The 14754-nt window shown below is 48.8% G+C and overlaps 1 protein-coding gene and 1 pseudogene across 5 annotated transcripts in view; one reads left to right on the plus strand and one right to left on the minus strand.

The window, feature by feature from the left end:
* NPAS2 (neuronal PAS domain protein 2) overlaps positions 1–14754 on the plus strand; it is a 122223-nt gene that overhangs the window by 74774 nt on the left and 32695 nt on the right. For 4 of the 5 annotated variants that reach the window (XM_043467969.1, XM_043467967.1, XM_043467968.1 and 1 more), the window contains exons 7-11: positions 7422–7543; positions 8424–8506; positions 9252–9358; positions 11573–11720; positions 14363–14447. In XM_043467969.1, coding sequence (XP_043323904.1) covers positions 7422–7543; positions 8424–8506; positions 9252–9358; positions 11573–11720; positions 14363–14447 — 545 coding nt within the window. The remainder of the gene's footprint in view (positions 1–7421; positions 7544–8423; positions 8507–9251; positions 9359–11572; positions 11721–14362; positions 14448–14754) is intronic. The other variant, XM_043467966.1, reaches the window with a different exon arrangement.
* LOC122441424 lies at positions 10670–10934 on the minus strand (annotated as a pseudogene).

The following is a 14754-nucleotide window of genomic DNA, read 5'->3' on the forward strand; positions in this document are numbered from 1 at the left end:
ACTTTGTATGGGTTGTGCAATAACTGTGATTAAAACACACATAAGATATGCACTTGGAGGATGGGATGAGGGCCTGTTCACTTCCACAGGCACCCGGTGATCAGGTCAACCATCTGGGGGAGATCTTGTTTATGCCCTGACAAGTTTCTGGCCCTGACAAATATTCATTTTAATTGATGAATACCAGGAGAGAGGAGAAACTCAAGACTTGTATTTGCCCATTAGGGTGATTTTTTTTTCAGTCCAGCACATGGCAGACCCCTGGTTCCCTCATGTGGCTCTCAGTCTTTCTCTGATATCATTTTTCCACATGCCAGACAGAACTGGCAGAAGAAAAAGAAGAAACCACACATTACCTCCAGCAAGCTGGGTGGCGGTCCAGGCTGAAAACCACACAGCATTCTTCTGCCGCTGCTCTCAGAGCCCAGTCCACTTTTCACAACCCATCCTGGGAAGGATGCTGTGAAGAGAGAAAGAGAGTCCAGAAAGAGCGAGTAACTAGCAGGAGACGACTTCTCATGAAAGTGCAGAAATTTTTGTTTTCCCTTCACATTCTAACACTCCAGCCCAAACATTGTGGATGTTCATCACAAATGAAATTTAGGGACCTCATTGTTCCTTTAACAAACCTCCTCATTGACTGTTTCACATCTTCCCAGACACCTACCAGCCTTTTTTTTCATTTGTTCCAAGAAGTGTGGGGAAAGCTATTTGTCACTCTGCTTGTGTACATGTGGGCTTCCCTGGTGGCACAGTGCTAAAGAATCCACCTGCTGATGCAGGAGACACGAGAGACACACGTTCGTTCCCTGGGTTGGGAAGATCTCCTGGAGAAGGAGATGGCAACACACTCCAGTATTCTTGCCTGGAGAATTCCATGAACAGAGGAGGGCGATAGTCCATGGGGCTGCAAAGAGTTGGACACAGCTGAGCAACTGCGCATGCGCGTTTGTGTGCTATTGGGTTTCCCAGGTGGCTCAGACGGTAAAGAATCCACCTGCAATGTGGGAGACCCAGCTTCAATCGCTGGGTTGGGAAGATCTTCTGGAGAAGGGAATGGCAACCCACTCCAGTATTCTTGCCTGGAAAGTCCCATGGACAGAGGGCTACAGTCCATGGGGTTGCAAAGAGTCGGACACGACTGAGCGGCTAACACTTGTGGACTGCTGCTGTGTTTTCCTACGGCTACTGCAGCTAAGTTATCATCGGCAGGCCATCTTTGATCCAAATTCTCCATGGTGTGGGCCTGATGGCGGAACCGATGCTGAGGAGACAAGTGTCTCTTTCTCTCTTTCTTGCTTGTTGGCTGACCCTCCCTGTCACCCACTTCCTCCATCTTGCCCTTCGGAAGCATGTTCTTGTCCCCCCTGAGGTCTCCCTGCCCCCACAGCATCCTTATCTCCTTGTCATGATTGATTTGGGGGGCTCACCTCTGTCATCAGGCAGACTGGGAGGACAACCCCAGATGCCAAGACATCATCATTCTTTTTGTAAAAAAATTTTTTTATTATTAATTGGAGGATAAGTGCTTTACAATGTTGTGTTGGTTTCCATCATACATCAACATGAATCACCGTAGGTGTACATATGTCCCCTCCCTCTTGAACCTCCCTCCCATTTCCCTTCCCATCCCACCTCTCTAGGTTGACCCAGAGCACCGGGTTTGAGCTCCCTGCGTCCTACAGCAGACTTCCCCGGCTCTCTATTTTACATACAGTAGTGTGTGTGTTTGAACGCTCCTCTCTCGGTGCATTCCTCCCTCTCCTTTCCCCACTGTGTCCACAGGTCTGTTCTCTCTTCTGCGTCTCCCCTGCTGCCCTACAGGTTGGTTCATCTTTCTACTCTCCCTATGTATGCACTAATATGTCCTCCACTGAACCTTGGGGCTCTCTTGGTTTTGGAATCCTGAAAATTTGAACCCAAGGAAAAATTCTTTCAGGATCTCTGAAATCAGAGACTTCAGTGCTGAACGATCCGTGAGCAAAGAAGGGACTTGCTAACCCCTTGATCCTTTCAACATCCTGCATCTCCCCAAGCATGAAGCCCATGACCGGTGCTTGGCTGTTTCCCACAGAGTGGGGATGCCTCTGCGTGCTGGCTTGCGGCTGCTTCTCACCCAGGCGTCCTTCTGACCAGTGTTAATGCCTCAGAGGGCAGTGAGCCAGCTCGAGCATGCTGGAACCAGAACCGTGTCCGTGGGCCAGCCTCCCACAGCCCATGGGCCACCAGCAGCAGCAGGCTGGGCTGCAGAAGGGAGGCCAACCAGGATTCTCAAGGTCTGCGCATCGGTTGCTGGTAGGGATCTGAAGGTCTCTTCCCAGACTGGACTTGAAGCTGTGGTGCAGTGTGAGGTGGAAGATCATCTCGAGAGAGAGTCATTGAGTAAACACGTGTGGGCAAGCCTCCTGCTCAGAGCTGGAGACAGAACCAGCCCCACCCAACCCCCGCCACTGCCCCAGTTCCACTAGCTCTTCAGCTTTAGGTTTTTGATGAAGATCACTTTTTTTTTTTTTTATACTATAAGAGTTATTTATTCACTATACACAGAACACGTTGTTGTTTAGTTGCTCAGTTGTGTCCAACTCTTTGTGACCCCATGGACTGTAGCCCTCCAGGCTCCTCTGTCCATGGGATTCTCCAGGCAAGAATACTGGAGTGGGTTGCCATTTCCCCCTCCAGGGGATCTTCCCAACCCAGGAGTCAAACCCACATCTCCTGCCTGGCAGATGGATTCTTTTACACAAAGCCAGCAAGGAAGCCCCATACACAGAACATGTCCCCTGTAAAATGTACAGAAAATCGCTAAAAAATATAATTTGGTGAACATGTTCTCAATTATAGAACATACTGATACTAAATCAGTTGGGAATAATTGTTTCCCTCAAAATAATCTAGTTATAGCATCCAGAGTCTCCTTTACATCTGATGCAAGGTTCAGAGGGGCTTCCCTCCTAGCTCAGTTGGTAAATAATCTGCCTGCAGTGCAGGAGACCTGGGTTCAATTCCTGGATGGGGAAGATCCCCTGGAGAAGGAAATGGCAACCCTCTCCAGTATTCTTGCCTGAAGAATCCCATGGACAGAGGAGTATGGCAGGTTACAATCCATGGGGTCGCAAGAGTTGGACGTGACTTTGCAACTAAACCACCAAACCACCACCACCAAAGTTCAGTACTGATTTTGGGGACTATTTCCTAATGTGTTGTATGAGGAGGCAGAGTTCACAATTAAATATGACTCTAGTATATTACGCAGGAGACCTGGGTTCGATCCCTGGGTCAGGAAGATCCTCTGGAGAAGGGAATGGCAATCCATTCCAGTATTCTTGCCTGGAAAATTCCATGGACAGAGCAGCCTGGTGGGCTACAGTCCGTGGGATCACAAAGAGTCAGACACGACTGAGCACTCACACTACTGCCATTACTAGTATATTACAGTCCCCGCACACAATAAATCAGTTTGTTACAGATGAAAACAAATCATCCTTTGATTGTTTGTGTTAATGGGATGCAAAGAAATACTGGATAATTTTAAAAGGCAAATAACCACAAAATGACTTATCTTTGACAGTGTACTGGGTTTTATTATTACACAGGATATAAATGGGATACAATATTTTTGTGAATAATACATCTCAAACAGAACAATGAAAATGAGGCCACCCTGTAATGATTCACAGGATTGTACTCAGACCGCTTTTGAGTAACTCCGGGATGCGGAGCAGGAATTCATCACTTTCTTATCTGTCATCAGTTAGCGCTGTGTGTCTGTTGGTGGCAGGGAAAGGAGTCTGGAAAGGGTCAGAAATCTGGGAAGACAGGACTTTGCCTTCCTTGAGTGGTTAATCCTTCTGAGAGGCTCTCGAAGCCAATTGTAATTAGATCTATTTTTTCCTATGACTGAAGTTGAAACAACTAATTAAGTCCTTAATTAATGTTTTTCAACCACCTTGGGAAGTGCCAGAGAAGTTACTCTAAGTGTTCCCTATTACTCAGAGCTCCCTAGGCACAGCCTGCTCTTGTTGACTCTAGGATATGCGAGAAAGCTCATGCTGGGAGTACAAGTCATTTCAGAGGCAACGGACAAAATGTTGACAGTTTCTTCTTCCCCCTGGCTTCCCCCAAGGTTTTCTCCTTGCCCTCTGTTATAACTTTCAGTCTTCGTTTTTCACCTTTGCTCAAGACTTCATCTGCTTAAGGCTTCTGGGGGTGGCAGCTTGTTTAGAAAGGGAGTTTGTTCAGTTTCAAGCCCCTCTGAAAATATCCAACTTATCAAGTGCAGACTCTGAGCAATCACGAGATGTCCCTCCTGGGGTGCATTTTCTTCTTTAAAGCCTTCAAAGTGATAAAAGGACTGATAAAAACCACCTTGGGAGGCAGTCAGGCCAACGGCAAGGTCTGCAAAACATCCACATTTCCACGAGCAAAACATCCACATTTCCACGATCAAGAGGCTCTACCCCTTGAAGAAGTTACCGGGGGCTGGTGTTCACTACCCCATCCTCCTCACAGTAAATCACCCGGGAGGTGCTTACCGACATGAATTTAGCAATCGAAAAGATCACTCAAACTAGTTCGTGGTTTGTGTGTGTGTGTGCTTGTGTCTGACTCTGCAACCCCATGAACTGTAGCCCGCCAGGCTCCTCTGTCCATGGAATTTTCCAGGCAAGAATACTGGAGTGGGTTGCCATTTCCTACTCCAGGGGATCTTCCCAACCCAGGGATCAAACCATGTCTCCTGGCCCAGGCAGGCAGATTCCTTATCACTGCACCACTGGGAAGACCAGATCATGGTATAGAGACAGATTCAAGAGATTTTCTCTTAAATTCTTGGGATGTCCTTGGATGTTCGTTTGGAAGGTCTTGCTATTCTGAAAGAGTAGAGAGGATTTTATTAGGTTCTTATCAGGCAGGTAATGTCTCTAGATTCAGGCAGAGAGGATCTTTCACATCTGAGAAGTTTTTAAATGTCTTTTTTTTTTTAATGATGCAGATGTTCACATCTGCAGACCCTTCCCTTGTGTGGGTTTGTTTTCCTTTCCCCTGGTGACTTCCTTGGCCCACCCGACAAATTAATCTGCAATGATCTAAGCCAGAGACCGACAGATGTAAATTCTCTCAGGCCCACTCTGTTTTGTTTTCCTCACTTTATATTCATGTTTGGAAACATTTATTAGTATTTATGTGAGGGCGTTCAGAGACTATGTTTGATAAAATGGGTGTGTTCCTGTTGGTGGGTAGCCGACCACTATAGATGGAAGACCCAGTGTAGATGGATTCACTTAGAAACCTGTAAACATGGAAAACAAAAAATTACTGGAAAACCAAAGAGAGTCTCACAGGTTTCATTTCAGAAAACAGTTTTCTGATGCTTTTTATGTTCAAATTGGAAAACATAACTATATCTTAACCTACAAGCTCAGAAATATGCAGGATGTAATCAACTACATTTCAAAAAGAAAGAGGTAATGTAGATTATCTAGAATAGTAATCCTCAACCCTGGCTGCATGTTAGTAAATTGGGGGAGGGTTTCTTGTTTTTTTAAAGAAACATTTTAGGGACTTTTCCTGTCCATGGTTAAGATTTGACCTTCCAATGCAGGGCTGCAGGTTTGATCCCTGCTTGGGGAACTAAGATCCTGCGTGCCTCTTGACCAAAAAAAAAAAAAAAATCAAAACATAAAACAGAAGCAATATTGTAACAAATTTAATAAAGACTTTCAGAAAATAAAGAAAAAAATTTATTTTTGTACTGACTTTTTAAGACCCAACTTTATTTTATTTTAAAAAAATTTTTGGCCACATAGCATGTGGGATCTTAGTTCCTGATCAAACCCACGACCCCTGCATGGAAAGTGTGGGATCCTAACCACTGGGCCACCAGGGAAGTCTCTGGGGAGACTTTATAAAGTGTTGCTGCCCCGGCTTCACCCCGAGTTTCTGAAGTAGCTGATCTGGGCTGGGGGCAATCACATATCTGGTTCTGGGGAATCTGGAGAGAATTCCGTGTACCTGATAGGTTGACGTTTCTCCTATTTGACTCTTTTTTCCACCCAGCAAACTCCACTGAAAATAGCAAGACGTTTTCTCTGGAAGGTAAAGCCGTTTTTCACAGTCACCCTGAAGACAGGTGTACTGCTCCTAGGGAAACGGCTACTGATGCCAAGTGGTACCTCCCCCAGGTCTCTGGGGGCCTGGTCTCAGCATCATGGTGGGCAGGAGCCCAGAACAGCCCCCTCTCCGCCCTGTTAGAACCAGGACTTGGAGTCCTAAGACCTGGGTGGAGGCCCTGCTGCACCATTTCAGCTCTGAGTGAGCTCAGTTAATATACACATGCCTCCCAGACCTCGGGTTCCTCATTTATAGGATAAGGAAAGCCAGCCTTCCCTGCCTGTGAGAACACATAAGACACAGTGAATGGGTTTTGTCACCTGGGCAGTGAATTCTCTTATGGATTCTGTGTAACTGGGGAGGTCACTGTGAATCCCGAGCTATCTCCTGAGTCAAGTCCTGCATCAGCCTGGGCTCTGAGGCGGTTCAGGGCACAATCTCTTGAATCCCAGGTAGGCCAATCCAGGGTCAAGACCCACTGGTTCCCCTGTAATAGTAGCAGTATTAGTTACTTAGTCATGTCCAGCTGTGTGTGACTCGATGGACTATAGCTCATGCTCAACCAGGCTCCTCTGTCCATGGCATTCTCCAGGCAGGAATACTGGAGTGGGTAGACATTCCCTTCTCCAAGGGGTCTTCTCAACCCAGGGATCGAACCTGGGTGTCCTGCATTGCAGGCAGATTCTTTACCATCTGAGCCACCATACTTCCCCTGAGGGCATCAGTATCAGAACACCGTCTGACGATGCAGCTCACCCTTAAGACACAGGCTGATGTGCACGTCCAGACCCTCCTGCATCGTGGGGCCATCTGCTCATCTGGCAGAGGATTTTTTTCCAGCGCAGTAACCTCCGTGGCTACAAGACTCGTGGCAGTGGGACTTGTGTGTTGTTGTTTAGTCACTCAGTCGTGTCCGACTCTCTGCGACCCCATGGATGGTAGCCCGCCAGGCTCCTCTGTCTGTGGGATTCTCCAGGCAAGAATACTGGAGTGGGCTGCCGTTTCCTCCTCCAGGGGATCTTCCTGACCCAGGGATGGAACCCACATCTCCTGCATTGGCAGGTGTATCCGTTACCACCGAGCCGCCCGGGGAGCCCTGGTTGTGCGTCGCTGACTTGAATTCCAGCTCTGTCTGGCTTGTGCCCATTGCTTCCCGGTCTGAGCCTCAGGCTCCCACACAGTGTGGTGAGAGTAACACTTGACATCCCCAAGTGGCTGTGAGAATGAAACAGCTGAGGGACCCGAGGCCACTCGGTGGTGCTGGCGGGCTGGCCCTGCACCAGCGCGGGCTGACCTGTGTCTCCTCCCCGCAGCAGTGCCCAGCCCCCCTTGTAACGGCTTCGACGGCGCCCTTTCAAGGCCCTGCCGAGTCCCCTTGGGGAAGGAGGTCTGCTTCATCGCCACCGTTCGCCTGGCCACACCACAGTTCCTAAAGGCAAGTACCCAGAGAGAACTTATCTTGCAGAACAAGTACCCCCGAGTCACCTTGTGTGACAGCTAATTCCTTGTCTTTCTGGGAAAGAAGACGATTTCAATGAGCTCATCGCCGACTCTGAGTATGTTCAGTATCTGATTTCTATACAGCAACAGCCCCCCAGACTCTTTCCCCAAGCTTCAGTTTCCTAAAAATGCCAGAGTGGGTAGCCATTCCCTTCTCCAGGGGATCTTCCTGACCCAGAGATCAAACCCGGGGTCTCCAGCATTCCAGGCACAGTCTTTACCCGGAAAGCCCCTCTTGCAGACTCCATGGACTGTAGCCCGCCAGGCTCCTCTGTCCATGGGATTCTCCAGGCAAGAATACTGGAGTGGGTAGCCATGCCCTCCTCGAGGGGATTTTGTTTGAAGGCAGTGAATCACTGGGGCAGAGATGGGTCTTCCAGAACTCTATAAACTTTCCTACTCTTCACATCTATGTTGACACCAATCAGCGCAGGCAGAGGTAAAACCTATCAGACAGAGCTCTGGACTCCCATCTGTAATTTCTTTCCCTTGGATGGGGTGAATGTTGAGTTAAGTTACTCATTCAAATTCAGATGAAAAGCCATTTTCCATGTGTTTACCACATGTCTAGATGATAGGAAGGGAGGGGTATGACATTTTGGCTCTCAGAACTTTTTCCCCAGCTCGTGAAATAAATTTAGCAGCCGCTAATACTGAAATTAGCTGCTGATGAGGAGTTTTGGTCCAACACAACTTGGAAACTTGCTCTAAGTGCTTTTAATTCCTGTTGCCGACTGTGCGTTCTTGACACAACCGGGGGTCGGGGGGTGAGAATCTGGCACCCCGAGTCATATTTTTCCTCCCTTTCAATACAGGAAATGTGCATCGTTGACGAACCTTTAGAGGAATTCACTTCAAGGCATAGCTTGGAATGGAAATTTTTATTTCTGGATCACAGGTTTGTGAAAAGAAAAACACATTTGGGTTGGGTGCTTTTTCAAGCGCTTGTTTCCAGGAGCCAGGCTCTCCCCGTGGGACAGAATTCAGACCTGGTTCTCTCTTGTGGTGGGGAAAGTGCTTGCTGGCCAGAGGGCTGGGGTCTCCCTCCACTGCACTTGCCCCATCTGGGGATATGTCCTGGGTTTGGGTCAGAGCATCTCAGGAGAGCCACACACCCCCGTTGGAGACATCTCTGGGACACCCCCACCTGCCCCACCCCTACCCCACTCGGGACCGTCGCCAGCTCCCATTAGGCAAGGCAAGATGTGAAGGAAGCTCTCATTTTATTTCCTTCAACACCCTTCCTCACTTTAGACCAATCTTCTTTCTTTCTTGTGTTACATTTTTTCACAGTTGAAGAACTAACAATCTCCCCTTCCTGCCCTTTGATTTTTTTTATGACACTTTAGAATTGGGCTGACTCCATGCATAGCTGTTTGTGATTATTCAGCAGCAGTAACATTTATGATCACTGGGGCCAGTTTAGGTCGAGGGAACCGAGTGTCTAATGCCGAAAAATGTGAGCACTTTGGAAAACACTGCCTCTCTGGTTTTGACCATTGCCAAATGTTTTTTTCTGCACTTATTCTTGAGAAATGAGGCCCCTGGGTTGATCATGAAACATGTAAACTGCCCCCGCCTGTTGGCCACTACAGGAAGCCCGCAGGGCTGGTGAAGACCCACCCCCCCAACTGTCCTTGCAGAGCCCCTCCTATCATAGGATACCTGCCTTTTGAAGTCCTGGGAACCTCGGGCTACGACTACTACCACGTGGACGACCTGGAGCTCCTCGCCAGGTGCCACCAGCACCGTGAGTACCCCTGCCAACCAGCCAGCTCCCCTCCCAGGACCTCCATCCTCTCCCTGCAGCCCTGACAGGGGGCCCCGTAGGCTCTGCAAGTCGACTTATTACTTGGTTTCTTCTGAGGCCAAGAATTTGAACTTCTCTGAGATGATGAAGTTGTGGTCCTTGTTGGAGGTCCTTGTCTGGATTCCCCTGGAATTGACTTTGATCCGTGTGCTTCCTCCCCCAGCCCCTTCCCAGCTCCCCTCAGCTATGCAAACTATTTGATCTTTTTTTTGCTTTTTAAGTAGTCTGATAACTATTATTTTATTTATTTATTTATTTGGGGGCTTTCTCGAGTTGTGGCAAGTGGGGGCTACTCTCTAGCTGTGGCACTCAGACTTCTCATTCCGGTGGCTTCTCTTGTTGCAGAGCACGGGCTCTTGGGCACACGGGCTTCAGTAGTTGCGGCTTGTGGAGCTTAATTGCCCCATGGCATGTGGAATCTTCCCAGACCAGGGATCAAACCTGTGTCCCCTGCATTGGCAGGTAGATTCTTAACCACTGGACCACCAGGGAAGTCCCACAAATACTATTTTATTGGCAGATTCAGTGCCTCCTTTTGTTGCTTTGGTCTCCTGGTTAGGCTTTCTCTTGACCACTAGCATGTAAACTCCAGGCGCTGAGACAGTGCACCCCAGCTGCTCCTCTTCCCTGGACCCGTGGTCCAGCTTTCTGCCCTGCCCAGGCCTCACCCAGAAGCATCTGTGTGTACCGGCTACCCCCAGGGAAGCCACAACTTAACCATAGGAGCCCTGTGCGGTGGTCTGCGGTGGAAGCCCCTGTGGCTGATCCTCTGTTTAGAGCCGTGTAGACCAAGGATGCTCGGCTGACTGGCAGCCAGAGCATCCGTCCGTAGGCTGCTGGCTGTCAGGTCTGTTTTCGGTCCAGTTCTCCTAGCGTCTGGATGGTCTCTCCCACAACTGCAGAGACAGCTCCAGCTGCAGCAGGATGGTGAGCCCCGGGAAAACCAGGGCTTTTTTTTTTAAACGCACACTTCTCCAACAGATTTATTTCTTTAAAGGAATGGATTTTGAAGAGAAAAAACATGGGGCAGAGAGGTATGGAATAGAAAATAAATACAAATGTAAGATGTGTTGCTAATTGCTTAACAACCACAAACTAGTACAGAGAATGCCCTGTACAAAACACGATAAAGGTTCAAAGATGGAGCTGTTCCCTGAGGCAAGGCTGAAGACCGCAGTCTCTGGTATTTGGAATTTAGGCTGCAGTCCTTGTTTTTGGATGGATCACTGGCTGTGTGGCGCAGTCCATGCTTTAACCAGATTTGAACAGGAGAATGGCCACTTGGCCCAGGTAGGAGTAGATGAAGTGTTTGGTTTCATGTGTCACATAACTACCGAAGTTCCTCCCCATGGTGCGGGGCCAGGTGGGACTGTACTTCCTGTCAAAATCCTTCTTGATATGGGCTGCAATGTCTTTCTCTATATTTCTCCAATGCCTGAGTAGCACACTCCACCGAGTCCTATTGCATCTCCGCCGACACATCGGCATTTTCGATCATGGCCTTTTGGTCACACATGGTCACCAAGGAGAAGGGGCTGGCCGACTACAACGGTCTCCCAGGGGAGGGGCTGGCAACGCTCACGCCCACATAGAGAGGCGGTTGCTACCAAAGCCGTGGCGCATCTCGAAAACCAGGGCTTCTTTTTAATTAAACTCCCAGTTGTAAACTCCCAGTTGAAGAATCTGCCCAGATTTAAGGCTATCTTAAGCTTTTGAGCATTTGGGGAAGCAGGAGGATCATCCCTCCATTGTTTCAGAATTCATGACCATTTCCTGTGATCTTTTTTTAAATTTCTTTCTCAACTGGAGGGAGATTGCTTTACAATGTTGTTGCGTTGATCTCTGCGGTACTGCAACTCAAATCAGCCATAATTATATACATGTCCCCTCCCTCTCGACCTCCCTCCCCACCCCCATCCCACCTTGGTCATCACAGGGCACCGAGCTGGGCTCCCCATGTTATGTAGCGACTTCCCACCAGCTACCTACTTCACACATGGTGCTTGATGGTCACTTAAGAGCCATCACTACTGGGGAAATGACTGTGTGTGGCACTGTCATTTTTGAAAGCTGGTATTGTTAAAAGTGACTGTGGGAGGGAAGGGTCCTTTTGTCTTAACGCTGGTTATACGCCGACTCCGTCTTCCATCACAGTGATGCAGTTTGGCAAAGGGAAGTCGTGCTGCTACAGGTTTCTGACCAAAGGCCAGCAGTGGATTTGGCTCCAGACCCACTACTACATCACCTACCACCAGTGGAACTCCAAGCCCGAGTTCATCGTGTGCACACACTCGGTGGTCAGGTGCGGGCCAGGGGCTGGGAGGGTGGGCGGACCAGGGGCTGGGAGGGTGGGCATCCTCAGGGGTCCCCAGCAGGTGTCTCAGAGCCCCAGCATCCTCAGGGGTCCCCGGTTCTGAGGAGTGAGCCCCGGGCCTGAGTTCTGCAGCAGGACTCTGCTCGCAGTGAGCAGACTAATCCCCAGAAGCCAGCTCCTTCCTAGCCCACACCCAGCCCTGGCTTCCTAGGGCCCCACCAGGCCCCTCTGACAGCCTCACTGAGCTCTTCCAGGCAGCCAGGATGCTCCTCTGTAAATTACTGCTTCAGTGACCTACTTACATATTTTCCCTCATCTCCATCCGGCCCCCAGCCTTCCCTTGTCACTGGTAGGAAAAGAAAATTAAAATTTTGCCTCTGAATAACTCAGAGACATAATCCCTCCCCCTTGCCGCCCCCCCCCTTTTTTTGAATGCTTCAAAAACTACCGGTGGCAACCGAGGCAGGGTGGTACGAGAGCCAAGCTGCTGATAGAGCGTTCCTGGTGGTTCCCTGACCTCAGGCAGAGGTTACCTGCCCCAGCCCCATGTGCGTGGCAGGGCTTCCAAGGGAGGAAGCTGATCCAGTGTTTCCTAGACACTGCCTGTGTCACAGTTTCCAAAGGTAAAGGGAAAATGCCGTTTGGGTTTTTTTCCCCAAGTATAAAAATTTTAACAGCATATATTAGTTTTGAGCTGGTCTAGAGGAGAGCTTTTGAGGAGAGCAATGAAAGAAAGGTTAGAAGGATCACATTATATATATGTATCAATACAGAACAGATAGATGATAGATAACAGATATATGAAAGATCGAGAGGTACATATACATACCTATTGTTATGTACATGTACATAAGAAATGAATGATTGTCAGCAGATAATGGGTAGTTAGGTAAATAGATCAATAGATGATAAATAGATGGATAGATAGATAGTTGATTGATAGACAACAGATGATTGGTTGATTGATAGATAGATAACAGATGGATGGATTGATACTATCCATACACACATGCTTATCATTTGGATTGGGCAAAACGTTCCTTTTGTTTTTTCCATAAGATCTCTCGAAAACCTGAAAGAGCTTTTTGGCCAACCCGATATACACACACACACACACACACACACACTCACACACATGTAAATCCCTCCTCTTTAGTAAGTGAGGAAAGAGGAAGGATAAGAAATGCAGGTATTTCTTGGCCAGTGACCCTGATCATCACATACACGCCCACCCCCAGGGACCTGACCCTGACTTCCCAGCCCACCCCTGGGCACGTCAGCAGCCAGTGTTTTCTGATTCCATGTCCAGCACCCCACACACACCTCCCCCCACTGCCTGGACCTTTGCCAGGGGGTCCTTTTGTCCCCAGGTAAGACTGAACATCATCACACCTTGCTTCTCAGAGTCTGATTTCTGGTCCATCTTCTCAGATCCCAGAATGAGGTTCTCAGAGAAGGTAGAGAGCAACCAGGAGAGAAACGAGGTCACAGGTGTCCCAGAGACCCAGGAGCCACCACCGCTCCCCTGGGCCCCGTATCCCCCCATCTCTATAGTCGAGGCAAAAGCCACAGCTGGGTCACTCGGCCGTCACCACTCTGAATTGATTTTCCCATGCCATTCAAAAAGTGGCTCCATAGACTAATTGGCTCTCTGGGTCTGGCTAGTTCTAAGTTTGGTCGAAAGAAAACTTCTGGAAGTTTCATAGTCTGTAATCGTAGTCTATAATTACTAAAAAAAAAAAAAAGTAGATGTATCACTTCCTCCTGTGCATAGTCCAAACTGAGTAGGTCTCCAGAAAGTCTTCTAAATTTTTGAAGGCTGAGGCTCATCCTATTAAAGAAAATAGGTTTCTAAAGATAGTTGTGTGAGGGAGTTTCTGGGTGGGATGGGTCAAGATCAGTAAAAAGAGAAAGGAACAACAACAAAAAGTGTAGGCAACAACAACATCCTGGTAAGGAAAATGTTCTTTTTTATGTGTTTAAAAAAAAATTTTATGATTTTTTTTTTCCTTTGGCCGTGCCCCACAGCTTGTGGGGTCCATTCCCTTCTCCAGGGGATCTTCCGAATCCAAGGATCAAACTCATGTCTCCCACATTGCAGGCAGATTCTCTACCATCTGAGTCGCCAGGGAAGCTCCTTAGTTCCCTGAAGTGAAGTCACTTAGTCATGTCTGGCTCTTTGCAACCCCATAGACTGTAGCCTACCAGGCTTATCTGTCCATGGGATTTTCCAGGCAAGAATACTGGAGTGGGTTGCCGTTTCCTTGTCCGGAAGATCCTCTCATCCCAGGGATTGAACCCAGGTCTCCCGCATTGTAGGCAGACGCTTTACCCTCTGAGCCACCAGGGAAGTTCCCTGACCGGGGATCAAACCCAGGCCCCCTGAAGTGGAAGTGTGGAGTCCCAGCCCCTGGATCACCAGGGAAGTCCCAGAAAGGAAGTCACTCTGAATGTCACAGTAGAAGTGATTCCTGTGGAATGTAGGCCCAGAAGGAAACCCCATCCCCAGACAAGTAACTGGGCCAAGCTTGCTAGTGGCTGCCGGGGGAGAGGGTGTCACACAGCCCTCTTTGCTGGTGTCATCCCGGGACGTCCCCGCTCCAGCTGTGGTCTCTTGATTTCCTGAGCAGTTACGCCGAGGTCCGGGTGGAGAGGAGGCAGGAATTGGCCCTGGAGGACCCACTGCTGGAGACCGTCCACCCTTCGGCACTGAAGGTAATCTGATCCCCAGCAGAGGAGGGAGGCAAAGTTCGACTGAGTAGAATCTTGCATGAGCTGTCATCATAAGAATAGTAATACTGAAGTAGCAGGTTATGTTTCTTGAGCTCTTGCTATGTTCCCAGTACTGTGCAATGTAATTTTGGGGGTGTTTGCTTACTTGCCCCTCATGAGGTTCCTGCGAGGTGGGTGCGGTCACTGTCCTTCAGGTGAGGCTGAGCGTACCATGGACGCAGATAACGTATCTGAGGTCCCAGAGGCTGGGAACTCCCAGAGCTGTGCAAGGAAGCAGCCTGCTGACTCA

This window comes from Cervus canadensis, chromosome 5 (genome assembly GCF_019320065.1).
Source record: "Cervus canadensis isolate Bull #8, Minnesota chromosome 5, ASM1932006v1, whole genome shotgun sequence".
In the NCBI taxonomy this organism is placed as follows: Eukaryota; Metazoa; Chordata; class Mammalia; order Artiodactyla; family Cervidae; genus Cervus; species Cervus canadensis.